Source organism: Herpailurus yagouaroundi, unplaced genomic scaffold, assembly GCF_014898765.1.
Source record: "Herpailurus yagouaroundi ecotype Mexico unplaced genomic scaffold, PumYag 28, whole genome shotgun sequence".
Taxonomy (NCBI): Eukaryota; Metazoa; Chordata; class Mammalia; order Carnivora; family Felidae; genus Herpailurus; species Herpailurus yagouaroundi.
The window spans coordinates 110,900,176-110,917,330 of NW_024412376.1; the positions used below are offsets into that span (position 1 = coordinate 110,900,176).

General features: G+C 39.1%; 1 protein-coding gene across 2 annotated transcripts in view; it reads right to left on the bottom strand.

Annotated features, from left to right (window-relative positions):
- DCK (deoxycytidine kinase) overlaps positions 1-14,857 on the bottom strand; it is a 33,065-nt gene extending 18,208 nt beyond the window's left edge. For both annotated transcript variants that reach the window (XR_005792552.1, XM_040481655.1), the window contains exons 1-2: positions 14,551-14,857; positions 8,778-8,893 (exon numbers count right to left, since the gene is read on the bottom strand). Coding sequence is in view for 1 of the 2 variants with exons in the window: in XM_040481655.1 (XP_040337589.1) it covers positions 8,778-8,893; positions 14,551-14,668 (234 nt within the window). In the remaining variant the exon portion in view is untranslated. The remainder of the gene's footprint in view (positions 1-8,777; positions 8,894-14,550) is intronic.
- Positions 14,858-17,155: the final 2,298 nt, after the last annotated feature.

The following is a 17,155-nucleotide window of genomic DNA, read 5'->3' on the forward strand; positions in this document are numbered from 1 at the left end:
TTGGTCCACTCAGATGATTGGTTTCCTTCCTTATTCTCAGCTTATTTGTGTGTGCCTTATCAACTATTACAAACATTCCCTCTTAGGGCGCCTGTGTGGCTCAGTTGGTTGAGTGTCCACCTCTTGATTTCAGCTTAGGTCATGATCTCACAATTCGTGATAGAGGCCCTCGTTGGACTCTGTGCTGACAGCACAGAGCCTGCTTGGGATTCTCTCTCCCTCTCTGTCCCTAACCACACCCCCTCAAAATAAATAAACCTAAAAAAAAAAAAATTCCTCTTAAAAGAAAAGGTAGTTAAATTTGTGTTTTTAAAGCACACTTTCGTCATGTATTGTCATTCAGGTTTGGCAGACATAAAATAATTTGGTAAACTTTTGACCAATCAACAAGCATTTTCTCTTGACCAAACTTTCTCTACCTTTCTTGTATGTCAGCTACTCCTTCAGAGAGGGTCTATGAGTGGACCAAAAAAAATAAGCATATACCTACAATGAGGAAAAAAAACAAAAAACAAACCTCTCCAACAAAACAGAAATATCAGGTCACATGACATTTGAGTACTGACTCCAGCTTTTAGGCACACTTCCCCAGTTCTTCAGAAAGGTGGCAGATGATTGTAGTTGTTTATTTTAAAGCAATTGAACTTCAAAAAGTTTCAGGGGGGAAAAAGTGACATAGAGTAATGAAGAAATAAAAAAATAATAAAGTGAAACCGAGTCTCTAGGTTTTCTCCCTTTGTACATTAAATTAACCAGAAAAATAATTTAGTATCAACTTTTCATGAGTTACAGTTGATTACATGATTGGTGCTGGTATTTATTTAGAAGCAAAGTAGACTCCCTGCTTAATCCTAACATATTATTTTTTTTTAACATATATTTATTTTGAGAGAGAGTGTGTGCTTGTACTCGCCAGAGCAGGGGAGGGGCAGAGAGAGGAGAGAGAATCCCAAGCAGGCTCCGCACTGTCAGGGCAGAGCCTGGGGGGCTCAAAATCACAAACCCTGAGATCATGACCTGAGGCAAAGTCAAGAGTCGGGCGCTTAACCAACTAAGCCACCCAGGCGTGCCCTAACATATCATTTAAAGAAGTGTCTTCACTTTGCTAAAGGAATTACATATATTTGGTGCTAATGAAGAGGAGCAGGGTGGGAGTGGTATCCATGTATATATGGAATTCTCTGCAGTATAAATAGTAATTCAAAACACAAAATTTAATTCTTGGATTAGTATGCTCTATTCCTGGTTACATTGTCCCTGGCATGTTTTTAGAAAACCAATGTGCTTAGGAATGTGAGCCAAAGGGCATATTTAAGTTTTCTAAGAGTTTAGTTTTTAGAACTGAGAAGTAGAGAATAGAGAACGTCTGTTGAAGACCTCTTCCACATAAATGAATTAAACTTGGCACCGTGGGGTTTCAGTTACATTAAAAAATAAACTTAAGGTGCTCCTATCTTGAAATGTGTGTGTGGCAGACACTGCTATGTGTTCCCTAAATCCAGGTTGTTTTTCTTCTTGGACACAAACTAGGCTTTATTGACCAGCCTCCCTTGTAATTGAGTGTGGCTATGTAACTCCGTTCCAGTCAATGGAAGTAGGGCAGAAACAATGTATACCATTTCCAGGCTTCACTCTAAAAACCTCTGGAATGTGATGCTTTTCTCTCCAGCAGCTAGAAGAAGCAAAGAAAACCAAGAGCCTAGAGCAGAGGCTCTCAAATTCAGCTCCAGGGGTAACAAAGTATGGTCCCCATAACAGCAACAGCACCATCACTTGAGAACTTGTGAGACATGCAAATTTTCAGCACCAACCCCACAGCAGACCTAATAAATCAAAAACTGGGGGTAGGGCCCAAATGTGTGTTTTAAGTCTTCCAGGTCATTCTAATAAACACTAAAATTTGAAGCATGGTTCTAGAGGTTGGATGAGTCACAATTTAGAAAGGGCCTGGGTCCCTGAGTCACAGCATGGCGTGGCATCCACCAAATGGCATTTGCACTATTCTCTGAGAAATAAAATTTTATTATTTTGAACTACAGGGTTTTAAGAGCTTATCATAGCACCAAGTATTACCTTAAGTCTACCTGATACACTTCATTTATTAGAAGTGAACTTGGTTCATTTGAAAAACACTTAGGATAAATTTGCTATGCACAGAAATAACAAAAATAGGTTACGTATGCAAAATTAAATGGGCTTATTACATACTGAAAAGTTTGAAACTTTTCCTGGAGAACTTGGAGGACAATATGCTATGTGACATAAGCCAATCACAAAAGGACAAATACTGTATGATTTCAATTATACAGGGTATCTAACGTAGTCAAATTTGGGGGCACCTAGCTGGCTCAGTCAGTGGACCCTGTGACTCTTGATCTTAGGATTGTGGGTTCGAGCCCCATGTTAGGTGTAGAGACAACTTAAAAATAAAATCTTTAATAAAATAAACAAAATCTTAAAAAAATAAAACAAACCAACAAACAGTCAAATTCATAGCTAGCTATAAAAGAACAAAATGGCAATTCCTAGAGGTTGAAGGAAGGGGGCAAAGGAGAGTTGTTTCATGAAATAGCTATAGTTCTTAAAGATGAAAAGGTTCTAGAGATGTTTTACAACAATGTAAATACCCTCAACACTACTGAACTGTACATTTAAAAATGGTTAAGATGGGGCACCTGGGTCGCTCAGCTGGTTGAGCATTCGACTTTGGCTCAGGTCATGATCTCCTGGTTTGTGAGTTTGAGCCCCGCATCAGGCTCTCTGTTGTCAGCACAGAGCTGGCTTAGGATTCTCTGTACCCACCCTCTTCCTGCACCTCCCCCGCTCATTCTCTTTCTCTCAAAAATAAACATAATAAATAAATAAAATAGTTAAGATGGTAAAATTTATGATATGTTGTTTTTGACCACAATGCAAATATTAACCACACACAAAAAAACTACACATCTCCTTTTATTTGGATTTTCCAATAAATGTAATCCCTCTTACCCAAAGTCTACTACATGAAAATAATTCAGAGAACCAATCCTGACTCATCACCTACTGATAAAAATAATAATCAGCTAGTTGCTCTAAAAATACAAATGTTTAAATTAAAACTAAATAAAAAGTCTGTAGTAGAATTTTACAGCTTTGAAGGTGTTAGTTGTTGTCTGAGTTTAACTTTGAACCAAATTAGAAAATAAGCCATGATACCATTTTCTAGTTTTTCAGAGTGGCTGAGAGTCAGCCCATACAAAATGTTTCCTTTTGATTCTATGCATTAAGTTTTTAACACCACAAATTGCTGGGTTTCTTGCATGCAACTATGGAGTCAAGCATAAAATACATATTAAAAATTTATCTAAAAAAACACTGTGTATCATCTATACCATATTGAGTGTAATTTTATCTGTTTTTCCCCCTCTGAAAAAGGACCCAGATAAAAAATGTGAATGGGTTAAGGTCAAATTATATTATGTAAAAGTTGACAGAACGTCTCTAGAAAGCAGCTTGGGCCTACTTAATTTCACTTTTGGAAATTTGTCTTAAGGAAGTAATCCAGAATACAGATTTAACCACAAAGATGTTTATCACATTACTAAGCAAATAGGCTATCATTTCACTATTATTAGGCATTTATATTATGTAAATACTAGTACATGCACACAATAAATTAGGCTGCCCTTAGAATTGTTTACAGTAAACTTTTAATGACATTTTTAATTGCCTTTGATATAAACATTATGGGAGGAAAAAAGAAAAGTACAAAATTATATACTACTGTGCCAAGTAAGAGCTCTAGTTTTCTCCGGGTAATAAGGTTACAGGTAAGCTTTATTTTCTTCCTTTGGTAATCTATGATATTTTAAGTTCAAACAATGAACATGTATTACTGTATAACATTTTTTTAAAAATTATGTAGCTCCCCAAGTGCCAAAATTGGATATAGTAAATTATTATCTCAACTGTATATAAGATACATACAGGGTAGTGGGATTATGGATCACTTTTACTCATATCTTTAATTCTGTAACTCACTTCATGATAGAACACTTTATTATTTTGCAGAAAGCACAACTTATTGTCAAGATAAGTGAAAACCAGAAATATCAAGTACAGATACAAAATCATTAATCTTTTAACTCTAACTGAACTTTGTAAACATTGCAAAAGAGGTGAATTAAGTTCAACCAAAAAAGATCAGAATCGACCAAACAAGATAATCGTAACATAGCCAACAAAAGTTATCAAGTGATCTCAGAAGGTATGAATAGAAGTACTTTACCAAGCATACCTAATTAATTTTCAAGAATGACTTATCAAAAAATGCTGTTATTTGAAAAACAGGTATCCCCTAAGACTTCATCTCGATAAGAAAAACATGACAGAGCAGAGATATGTCCCTAACAGTTTGTCCAACTCAAAAATAAGTTAAAAGAAAGTAAATCAAAGCTTTGGGCTGAAATAATACAAACCACCAAACAAGTGATTATTTGAAATAAACCTTCAATTCAAAGATTGAAAATCATCCGAGTGGTACCTTTAAAAATAATCTTATCAAGGGGAGGGAGGAAGAGGGGAGACAACGTAATCTCTTTAGGTATTTTGCCTCATTATTTTGGTAAAATTGGTTCAGCTTATCAACAGTATAGCAACATTTCAGCCACTAGATGGCAGGTAAAAAAATAAAACAGCTTAAAAAAAGCATGCACAGCATGCAGGTGCAAATTAAGTTACTAACTAGGGGAAGAGATCAAAGGTACCAATAACCCAACTCTTGCAACTCTACAGCAACTGCCAAGAAGTGTGATTAAATGGAGAACATCCAAAGTAGGACTGGCCCTGTCCGGATGGTTTCTAAAGACAGTCTACTTCTCAATATTGACAGCCTTCTAAGAAAACAGATTTGGACAGTCGGTGATCCATACTTTAATACCAAGAAATAGATCAGAAATGGGTCTGGAGAAGAAAGGCTCCAAGATGATGGAAGAAAATCCCATTTCTTGAGTTTAGTAGAGATCCAGGATAAAAGAAGAAAATATCCAAAGATACAGGGAACCCATACACCACTATCCTCACATTCCACAACCTTAACCCCAAAATACTATCCCCACCCTGTCTGAAATGCCACCTAGAAGTACCAAGCACTAAGAACATAAATAGACCCCAATACACGTACAAATATAAAGCTATCCTCCAAGAATGTGCACCAAAACTCAATTAAGGTAATCAAATTGTAACATCATGGAGACATGACTAGATTATAGTAAACTGTATGACGAAACTATTTGTTAATAATATTAGGATTACTGACATAGTAGTTATAAAGGTCAATTTGGAATTTTGACTTTAGTACATGGGAAGAAAGTGCCCCTGCCCATAAACATGAGTATCAATCAGATCCATGAAACCAAGTCTTAAAATAGAGACAGATGCATCAATGTGTCAGTCTGATGACATCAATTAGGATAATATAACTAATTACCCTGGGCTCTGATTCTAAGCTTTTTTTTTTTTTAATTTTTTAATGTTTTTTTATTTTTGAGAGAGAGAGAGGGAGAGAGAGGAGAGAGAAAGACAGAGAATGGAGGGGTGGGGGCAGAGAGAGAAGGAGGCTGCAGGCTCTGAGCTGTCAGCACAGAGCCCAACGGAAGGCTTGAACTCACAGACTGAGAGATCATGACCTGAGCCGAAGTCAGGGGCTCAACCGACTGAGCCACTCAGGCGCCCCTGATTCTAAGCTTAATAGACAACCTGCTTACTATAAATCTGCCTTCCTATATATATTACTGCAATGTTTTCAACCTCTCCTCTCCAACATAACTAAAAGGGTCAATAAAATCCCGACACTAACAGTGATTTGCTAGGGCAGTCATTTTTAAGTAGGAGGCATCCCACATATTAAAATTCCCAAGGCACTGTTTGTCATTTTATAAAGCATCCCAAAACTTTGAGATTCTTAAGGGTTCCTTCCACTGGTTGAGAATTATGGGCCTGCATAGAGAACAGAATGACCTAATTCAGTGAATCTGATAATTACACTTCTCCCTACAGATTAAAATTCTGGGTACGGCAGGGGTGGCTGCCTAGGTAGTTCAGTCGGTTGAATGTCCAACTCTTCAATTTGGATTAGGTCATGATCCCAGGATAATGGGATCTCTCTCTCCCTCTGCCCCTCTCCCCTGCTTGCATGTACCCTCTCTCTCTCTAAAATTAAAAAAAAAATTTTTTTTTAATAAACTTTTGGCATTTTGGTTTTTATGTATCAGTTTCTGCACCCCAGGTTAATTATATGCATACTACAAGGGAGAGATAGTTAAAGTGCTAAAGAACCAGTTACACATATTTAAAAGGAGTTGGCAGCTTATGATACTAAAACTAGAATGGGCCTTTAATGGAGGTCAACTAACCCAATCTAGCCTGACATTACTCCAATGAAACAATCCCTTCTGTATTTCTGACATTGGTTTAATTTGTCTACTCTCTACTAACACCTGAGAATAACTGCACTGATAGCTGACCCCAGAAATGAGGGGAAAAGAGGGGTTGGTAGAACACAGGTCTTTCATTTCTAAAGATAAGTAAACCTAAGCCAGGCACTTCAGTGAAAAAAGAGGCCACAAGACATACTTTGGGAGATAAAAATGCAGAGTGGAGCAAAGACAGAAAACTAAAGGAAAATGACAAAAGGACCTCAACAGGGACTTAACAAAATAAATCCAAACAGCAAATAAATTAATTAAATAAAGGAGCACAATCTCATTAGCAACCAAAGAAATGCAAAATTAAAAACATAAAAGACATTAAATACCCAACAGAATGACAAAAATTAGGAAGCTGGATAATACCACTTTGGAAAATAGGCATCACACAAAAACCCCACCAACCAATGATTTTATTTCTTCTTTCTAGAGAAAGTCTTGCATGTGTGCACCAGGTTTCATGTTCATAACAGGGCTGTTTTTACAACAACTAAACTAGAAATCACTAAAAAATTAATCAAAGGTATAGAATGGAAAACCAGTGATGTCTGAATATAATTGAATATTATATAGCAATGAAAACGTACAAACTACAGCTGTATGCAACAAATGAACAAATTTCATAAACTTACTAAGCAAAGAAAGCAAGAGGGAAAAAAACTGCAACCAATTGATTTTATTTATGTAACATTCAAAAACAGAAAACTAAATTTTATTTCTTAGTCATATGTTTGTGGATAATTAAATTACTTTTAGAAAGCAGAAGAATTATTATTGCAAGAGGTATTTTATGTGAGTGGTTACCCCTAGCGGCGTTGTTACCCAAGGAAAGGAGATACTGTGACCGAAGGACAAACAGGGAGAATAAGAGTAATATTCTATTTCTTGACCTGGTTGATGGTTACCTTTCAAATTGTTCTTCAAACTATACATAAGTTTCCTATACTTTTCTATAGTTATATGTTAATGAAAAAATGTTGAAAGAAAAAAACAAATTTACCCACTTTAAAATTCTACTTAAGGATAATCTTACCTTCCCCCCAAAGACCAAATTGAAATATCAATTTCTTAAAACAAAAAAATGGAGTCCATGGGGCACCTGGGTGGCTCAGTCAGTTGAGCATCTGACTTTGGCTCAGGTCATGATCTCACAGTTCGTGAGTTAGAGCCCCACACTGGGCTCTCTGCTATCAGCACAGAGCCCACTTCAGATCCTCTGTCTCCCTTTCTCTGCCACTCCTCTGCTCATGCTCGCTCATGTGCTCTCTCTCTCTCAAAATAAATAAACATTTTTTTAAAAAATGGAGTCCTATGGAAAGGAAGTCTCTTCAAGATTCAGTCCTGGATTATTCTAAGGATCAGAATGTTCTAAGCACACCCCTACGTTAAAGTTAACTATGCTTGGCAAATAGGTATGGGAGAAAATATTTTTGGTTATTCACAACCATATATCCTCAAATTCTACAGAGCATCCTGCTAATGATTTACATTTTAAATACTCAATTATTATTCCCAGACTCCTCATACCAACAGCTAAACTTTAAACAATAGACATTTTTGTTCAATCCTGTATCCTCAATTCTAACAAAGTTTCTACCACACATTTCCATTCTGATGATTTCTACTATGCTACTTTCAAGTTCAATTCTCATTTCTCCAGAAACAAAAGTCCTAGCAATCAGATCCCTTTCCTTCGTACACATACAATATAAAAATTTTGCCATAAAAAATGAAATCTAACTGTTATTCCTTCTTTCTTATTTGCAATGTAGAATGGAAAGTGCTGGGAAATTCAAAGTTGTGTCCAGGTTGAAAGTCTGGCAAGAATGAAAAGTAAAACAAATAAGAGATAAATGCTTCTCTCTAATACATATAAAAGACTCAAAAGGTAAACTAATAAAAAAGTTATTGGGTAGTTTTTTTTGTCTTTGTTTTCTGTGTTTGCATGTTTTTAAACAAAATGTAAAAATCTACTCAAGGAATTTAATTTGCAATTAGATTTTTTGACTTTTTAATTAATTTTTAAAAACTTATAATTCTACTTGGATGCAATGAAGCACATATCTTAACTGCATCGCTCAATGAATGTTTACACACACACACACACACACACACACACACACACACACACACACGTACCTCCCCCCACACATACACACATTCATCCATATATGAAGGTGAAGAGACAGACTTAAAGCTAGATTTGAAAATTTTATTGGAAAAGCGAAAACAAACAAAAACCCAAAGGTTAAATACTACTGGTCCTCTAAAGCAAAAGAATTTTACTTTACTTAGTTAATTTTATTTTCATACCTCACAGTCATCTTGTGCACTTTGAACATTGCACCATCTGGCAACAGGTTCAGGAACCACTTCCCAATCCTCACAGACCTGTTTAAGGATATTCACAAATGTTGTCTTCCCTGAAGCTGTTGTGACAGGAAAAGGAAAATTGAAGAAGGAGACTTAGAAAAAAAAAAAAAAAGCCAAAACAGTCATCAGCTTTTACAAAATTTATACTAGCAAACAATATAAAAAAACAAAAATATTCAATTTCCTAAATGTTCTCTTAGATTTGCTTTCTGAAAGGGTCCCTACCCACTGTATTATGGACACTTGTTTGTTATTGTTTTTAGTTTATCAAAGCCATGGAACAGAAGAATTTTAAACCTGGTGACATTGTAGGCACGGTGTTACAGCAGAAAAAAGAATCCTAGTCCTAGCCTCACTTTCCTTAATCAAGTAATTAGAGACAACTTTGCAGAAAATAGTTAAAACTATTCTTCCACTTAGTTAGATATGTGATTTTGGGCAAGTTACTGAATCTCTGTAAGCCTGTTTCTTCACAATACAATGGAAATAATAAGAATACCCTCTTTATGGAAACCACTGTGATAAACAAGCTATGAGTACAGTGACAATAACAGGATCTTGCATTTTCAAAATTTTCCTCTCTACTTGCTCTATTTTCTCAGTTTACAAACAGGCTTACGTCCTTCCTATCTAAAACCAACTTAAAAATGGCCAAATGAACTATAAAATCAATATAAAGATGCACCCAAAACCTAGAGCTTTAGAATGAGAAATAATATGATTATATGACACTAATCATATGACACTATATGACATTAAGCCATAGTGTCTAACAGAAATTATAAAAACGTTTTTGCACAGCACCCCTATAAGCAAGCAATAGCCATGTTTTTTCTGCTTCACTTTAAAGGTTCTGTGCACTTTATCCAATCCTTAAAAAAAACATGTTGCACTTTGCTTCTCCCTGATCATTCACTAGTTTCTGAGACACCTAGGAGGGAAAATAAAGGAAATAGTTCAGGTATAATCAGGGCATATTATATTCACTACTTTAACATTACCTGGGAATACATTCCATTAAATAGTAGGGAAAGTCTTGATCTAGAATTTAACAGGGTGTACCAATACTCCTAATGACCACCACACCCTTTCTATCTTAAGTCACCAAATGTGGTTTATATTAGGCATCTCTGGTCAACATAATGTGTGTGTGTCTCTCCTCTCTCTGTCCATATGTATATAGAATTACACATACACACATACACATAGATCAAAAAATATAAAAAAAGCAGCTTCTGAAAGCTTTTTTTAAAAATTTTTTAATGTTTTTTTTTTTGAAAGAGCGCATGTGTGAAGGGGAGGGGCAGAGAGAGAGGGAGACACAGAATCCAAAGCAGGCTCCAGACTCTGAGCGGTCAGCATGAAGCCTGGCCCAGGGCTTGAACTCATGAACCACGAGATCATGACCTGAGCCGAAGTCGGATGCTTAAGTGACTGAGTTACCCAGGCGCTGCAGCTTCTGCAAGTTTACAAGGAAAACTTCCTCATCTTTATAAGCTGGATTCAAAGAGGGCAAAAAGAACTTACCTTTGATGTGAAAAACCATATTCAAACCTAGGACATTATCTAGGCAATAGAAAAGAAGAAAAACCAGAAGAACTTTAAAGGATCACACATAGGGCTAAAACAGGGAGTGGGGACAGGGGTCAGGGCCAATAAGAAGGTAATACAGAACAAAGAACTGCTGAGAAGCAAAACACAAAGTCATATTATCACCACAGGACAGAAGAAAAACTTTTAAAGATAAACTAGATGATCACTAGATTTAATCACGGGAAAAACACTGGTGACCACAGATTTTGTATGGGGAGAGTAATTACAGGGACTGTAAAGCATTTAGAATGGTAAACAGAAGCATACATAATGATCACTGGACATTCACTGAGCTAGATGGAGGAAGGAAAGGAAAATATGATGTTCGAAAAGAGGATCCAAGGAATGTACTAAAAAATCAGGCATCACCCAGAGTCTAAAAGCACTTTTTTTTAAATTTGTTTAAGTTTATTTACCTATTTGGAGAGAGACAGAGACAGCACAAGTGGGGGAGGGGCATAGAGAGGGAGAGAGAGAGAGAAACCCAAGCAGACTCTGTGCTGTCAGATGTGGGGCTCGAACCCAGGAAACCTGAGATCGTGACCTGAACTAAAAACAGAGAGTCGGACACTTAACCGACTGAGCCACCCAGGGGCCCAGAATCTGAAAGCACTTAAAGCTAGAGCATTCAGCTTTCTTCTGAAACACCTATAAATAGAAAAATTTCATGTGGTCATACTCTAAAATTTTAAGAGCAAAAACAGTTACTCTTTAAAATTACTCTTTAGTTCAAGCAGAGTAACAACAGTTACCTGTAGTTCCCAAATTAATCTAGTTCCTTGACTTTTTAACGTTTATTTATTTTTGAGACAGAGAGAGACAGAGCATGAATGGGGGAGGGTCAGAGAGAGAGGGAGACACAGAATCTGAAACAGGCTCCAGGCTCTGAGCTGTCAGCACAGAGCCCAACGCGGGGTTTGAACTCACGGGCCACGAGATACGACTTGAGCCAAAGTCAGACGCTCAACCGACTGAGCCACCCAGGCGCCCCTCTAGTTCCTTAACTTATGAGGGGAAAGTAGGGAGCTGAAAAATAAGCTAATTAATAAATTAATATTCTATGAAAGCAAAGGAGAACAAGAACCAAAGACACTGACGTTAATAACTTTAAAAAGTCATGTGGAACCTAACAGAATTACTAATGGCAAACAAGCATTATGATCCAAAAATCATCTGTACAAACTATTAATATGAAAAGAAGCAGGTAAGGCCTCCCTAAATCTAACAGAAGGGAGCATTATAGTAACAGAAAACATGAGAAGATGAGTTACGTGAGTATAAACTAAAATGACCAGTTAAAGTTCAAATTCTAGGAATCACAAAATATTCTTCTACACACATATTAGCAATTTGTACATTTCTACTTATTTGGGACTGGCAAATAAGGTGGAAGGGACAGGAAAAGCAGTGCAAGCACATTAACAACAACTAACAAACCTCAGTGTCAGGAAGACAAGACAAGTTGGAACACAACTCATCCAACATCCAAATAGCAAACTGTTATCTTACAGAAACAGAAACCCAGTGTTACCAGATCTTTAGATACCGTACAAGACACCAAGAATCTAGATGTTCAAAAACAAATCTCAAAAATGTTAAATGCTAGCAATTCATTAAATTTGTTTTTCAGGGGCGCCTGGGTGGCTCAGTGGTTAAGCGTCTGACTCTTGATTTCAGCTCAAGTCATGATCTCACGGTTCATGGGCTCAGTCCACATCAGTTCCATGCTGGTGGTGTGGAGCCTGCTTGGGATTCTCTCTCTGTCCGTCTCTCTGCCCCTTCAGTGCATGCCCTTTCTCTCTCTCAAAATAAATAAACTTTAAAAAATAAAATATTTCCAACGTTATAAAAAAAATGTTCTTAAATAAATTTATTTTTCAAGTCTATGCCAGCCACTATTGTGCAAATGCAAGGCATCAGTTTGCAACTCTTTCCAGTGTAGGTAATGGAGAAGTCAGAGAAGAATTTTAAGCAGGGGAGTAACACAATTCCATTTATATACAGAAAGTCTGCTCTGGAGCTAGGTAAGAGAAGATGGAGATGGGGTGACACATTAGGAAATGATTCAGGTGCTGGGAAGATTAAAGGTGCTTAGGGAGATCTAGATATATGTTGCTTAACTGGATTTAAGGAAGGGAAGAGGATTAATTCAGTGTGGTATCTAGGAGATGTTGTTGTTCATTCAAAGTTACTCTTGAAATGGCTTTGTTCAACTACTTCCTCCTTTATATATGTTCTTCTTTATCCAATAAGTGGCTATAAGGACTCACACTAGTAAACGTTCACCTTCAAAGAATTTATTCTAGGAGGAAATGAGAATCTATTATATGGATCTTTTCCACTGATGCCTTAATACTGGAGCAATGCAACAAGATGTCGTCTTTGAGGGTGTGTTCAGATATTTTCTACTAGGAATACTGTTAAAGCGTCTACTTTGCCTGGTCTTTTTAAAGAAGTACAAGGGCTGTGAATGTGGTAAGAATTCAAAAACATTTGCTGTATGCATGAATGGCCAGTACCCAACTTGGAGCCAAAAAAATTCTATCAGAACAGGAAGTATCAGGCATAGGTTTCCTGTGGTAGGAAATACAGAAGAATGTAAGTTCAGATGTACCTTGTAAAATGATATGCATGGTATAGTCTGCCCTCATCCGGGTTAGGAACAGAAAGGGCATTGGTCTTTGAATCATAAGCCAATGTTTACTTGGAAGTGGGGGAAGGGGTGAGGAGCTCCATGATATTAAGATCATTAAAAACTCTTTCCTTGTACTGGAATGTTTATAGCTATTTTATCCCTAAGCGTTAAAACTGGAAACCATCCAAATGTTCACACCTGGGGAAGAGATAAACTGTGGTATATCCATGCAATGGAATACTACTCAGCAATAAAAGAGAACTACAGACACAAGTATAATAGAAGATGGGATTCAGTAGGCAGAAAGGGAGAGGCTAAGTAAGACTTGAAGGTCACTGGGTGGGGAAAAACATATTTTAAAACAATGCTGGGAGTGTCTGACCACAGCAGACTGGCTGAGGTGTAGAGTTCCTCTTAAGAAATGTAACAGACATCACCTACAACCCTCAGGCATTTGACAAAAGATGTGACTAAAAGTAAGTGGTAGACCTTAGAACATATGACCCACAAGGAACAGTATGGCCATACATAGATCACCTCCCACACAATGGAAACAAGCCACTCAAAAAGTAATGACTAGGCATTTAGTTACCTAGCCAATAAGGGTAGAACCTGAGAAGGAACAAGGGGGAAGGTTGGGGGGGGGAGGGTGCAACCAGAACTTATAAAACAAGGACCCTTGCCTACAGTTGACTGGGCATTCACTTGCAAATGCCCCTCTCTGTAAAGAGAGCTTTTCTGCAATTCTTACCTTTCTAATCTTAGATTCTAATAAACTTTTGCCTGCTGCTCATTTTATTCTGTGTCCACCTCTTCATTCTCCCAAGTGGGGAGACAATGAATCCCAGGTACTGAGTAACATGAAAAAAATCTAAAAGCATTATGCTAAATACAAGAAGGGAGACACAAAAGGCTACATACTCTGACTCCATTTATATGACATTCTGGAAAAAGGCAAAACTTAGAGACCAGATCAGTGGTTGCCAAGACACAGGAATACAGAGGGAACCGACGACAAAGGAGCACCAGGGAACTTTTTGAGGTGACAAAAGTGTACTGAATGAATCTTGACCATGGTGGTAGTAAAACAGCATTATATGTTTGTCATACCTCATAGAAAAGTACACCTAAAAGGATAATTTAATGTATGTAAATTACACCTCTAGAACTAACACAGCCTCAAGATAAAAACAAAAAGCAAAAAGCCCTCCCCTTGCGCGATCCCAACAAAAGGAGGAAACGGGCCCAAAGTGCACCTTTCGAGGCCCCCATGCCCGGGCATGCACCACCGCCTGACGCCCGGGGGCTGCGACGATCCTTGCGACAATCCTCGGAGCACGGGAGGGAAACCGGGCAGGACAGGGCAAAATGCGTTCGGTGGGAAGGGAAGTAGAGGCCCTGTCCGCATCCACACAGGCCTGAAGGAAGCCCTCACTAAGGGGAAGCCCCCCTGCTTGGGGGCCAACATTTCCCGAGGCTCCTTACCAATGTTCCCTTCGATGGCAATCTTCTTGATGCGGACCCCCTCAAAGCCGGTCGCGGGAGACGGGCAGCTCCTCTTAGGTGGGGTGGCCATTCTAGTCTGGTGGTGGCCCGAGTGCATCCAACAGGGAAGGCTAGGAGGCGGCCACAGGTGCGCGCGCTGGGGCTCGCGCCACTGCCGAACGTGACTAGACGCGCAGGCTGAGCTCCCGCCGGCAGCAAGTAACCGGGACCGCGGGTCTTGGGGTTTGATTTTGGCGCGCGGAGGCTGCCGACGGGGGCGGGACTGCGCCGCGACCGCCCGCCAGCGGGGAAGCCACGCCCCCTCCGTCTCCCCAGCTGGCAAAGTCTCTAGCGGCTCCTTGGCCTTGGCCACGGCGGGCGGGGCTCCTGCGTGCGCGCCCAGCACGTCGGGTCACGCAGGAGCACAGGGCGGGACGGCGCGCGCGACGACGCGCCTCTTCCCAGGACCCGGGGGTGGCGGTTCCGGAGGACTAGCGCCGAAGCTGGAGGGCGAGCGAGGGCCGGGGTTGCCACCCGCTCTCGTCACCAGGATGGCCGGCCCCGACTCCGGAGAGTTCGCCTCTCCAGCGGGTCGTGTGGAAATAAACAGAGCATCTGGAACAGAACTGGCTGTGACGCAGTGTATGGTAGAAAAAGCAAACGTATTACCCGTGTAGTCCAGTCCGAGGACAACGGTCAGGCTACGTCAGGCTAAGTGCTGGCGGGCAACCCAACCCTCAGGAAGTGTATTGCACTCTTACTGCGTGCCAGACACTGTTTCGAGCGCTGTTCTTGAATTACCTCGCAGCCCAGTGCAGGAAATCCCACCATTAGCCCGATTTATCAGTGAGGAAACAGGCACTGAGAAGCCTACTTGTGCAAAGTCTCAAAGTCCGTAAGTGGATCTGGCATGGGAATTTACGTAGTCAGACGCCACTACACAGCAAGCTTTTCCTGATGTCTCAAACCCCTGTCCCGTTTGATTTGAGTCTCTTTTATGCTCATAGAGAATACGTAACACCAAAATGTGCCACTATGGCATACAGATTATTTCGAAATAAAGGAATTTTAGAAATAGTGCAAGGATACTCTGCCCCTCCCTTGTCCCCCCTGAAAGCAGATGAATCTATGTAAAAGGTGCCCTCCCTGTATCAGGAGGGCAGACCTCCTTATCGCCAAATAGGGAATTGAGGGCTGAGAAGGCCTATGAACAGACCTTGCTACTTACCAATTTACTACCCCAAGCCCAAACCCCTTTGTCTTGTCAGTTCTTCACTAATTTATTGTTTCTTTGTCTAAAAGATGCAATGACCTACTTTGGTTATTCCTTTGAATTTATTTTTATGGAGGTCCTGTATGTGCCGTAATTAAATCTGGTTTCCTCCTGTTTATCCTGTGTCAATTTAATTACTAGACCAGGAAAAGAATGGAAAACGTAAGAAGGGAAAATTTTCCTGCCCCTACAATGCTATGCAGACGTTACCACACCACGTAGGTTTCTGTTCAGCGTGGCAATACGATAGATAGTTTAATTTTGCATTCCCTATACCTGACACATAGTTAGTAAATGTTGAATTTTTGAATGCCTACCTATGTGCCATGAACTCTGCTAGAAGACTTATCTAGCTGGCAACAGATGCAGTGTATAAATACTCTTTACAATTTGTTTTTAATCTTGGTAAAGATCTGGTAAGCTGGCACTATGCCATCTAGAAGTTCCTGGGCTCAAATGGTCTACGGAAACCAAACGCCCTATTACTCTTTGTTACCTTGAAATTACCATCAGACCTGAAATGCATCTAATAGTAGAGTCAGAAGTGGTGTAATGGTGAATCCATTCTAAGAAAAGGCAGAAATAAAAATGTGAATCCATGGGGAACTCTAGGATAAAAACAGTAAAAATCATTAACTTCCTTATAATTATTTTGTTATTATTTTATGTTTATTACTTTTGTTTATCCGCATAGTAATTACCAGCAGGATCCTTGAAATGAAAAAAGCCTGAATGCTTGTTATCAGGGATGGCAAGGAATCTGGGGAAGCCACTAGGTATTATATTCCACATCCAAGCATGGGGGGAAACCCATGAAATGGTAAAAGTATTGGGCGATACTGAGAGGAGTAAGGCAGGGTTAGTCTCTGAGACCTTCAAATAGGAGGTAAGTAGACGAAGAAAAGGAAGAAATCCCAGATGGATCTGATAAAGATGTTTAGAGTTGAGGAGCAGAAATAGCCAAGAGTGGTTTCCACAAAAGGCACACAAGAAAAGTAATACAGTGCCGTGATTGAGAGGTTTAAGCAGTGGAAAACTACAAAGACTAGTTTCAAATTTCAGCTCTGCCAGTTTCTGGCTGTGAGAACTTGAGTCCCTCAAAGCTTAAAAGTGTTCCTTAAAAAGACAAAGTAGATGGGAGAAACAGGGAAACCTACCTTTCTTGGCATCAAGTTCAGCATAATTTCCCATTTTCCTACATAAACCTGTGTATAATGCAAGTAAGAGACAAAAGCACTTTTAAAATCACCTTCTTGATTTTTGTCCACAATCCTTTACTTGCAACCCTTGTAACCAGATGTTTGAGAATGCAAACATTTTTGGATTTCAGAA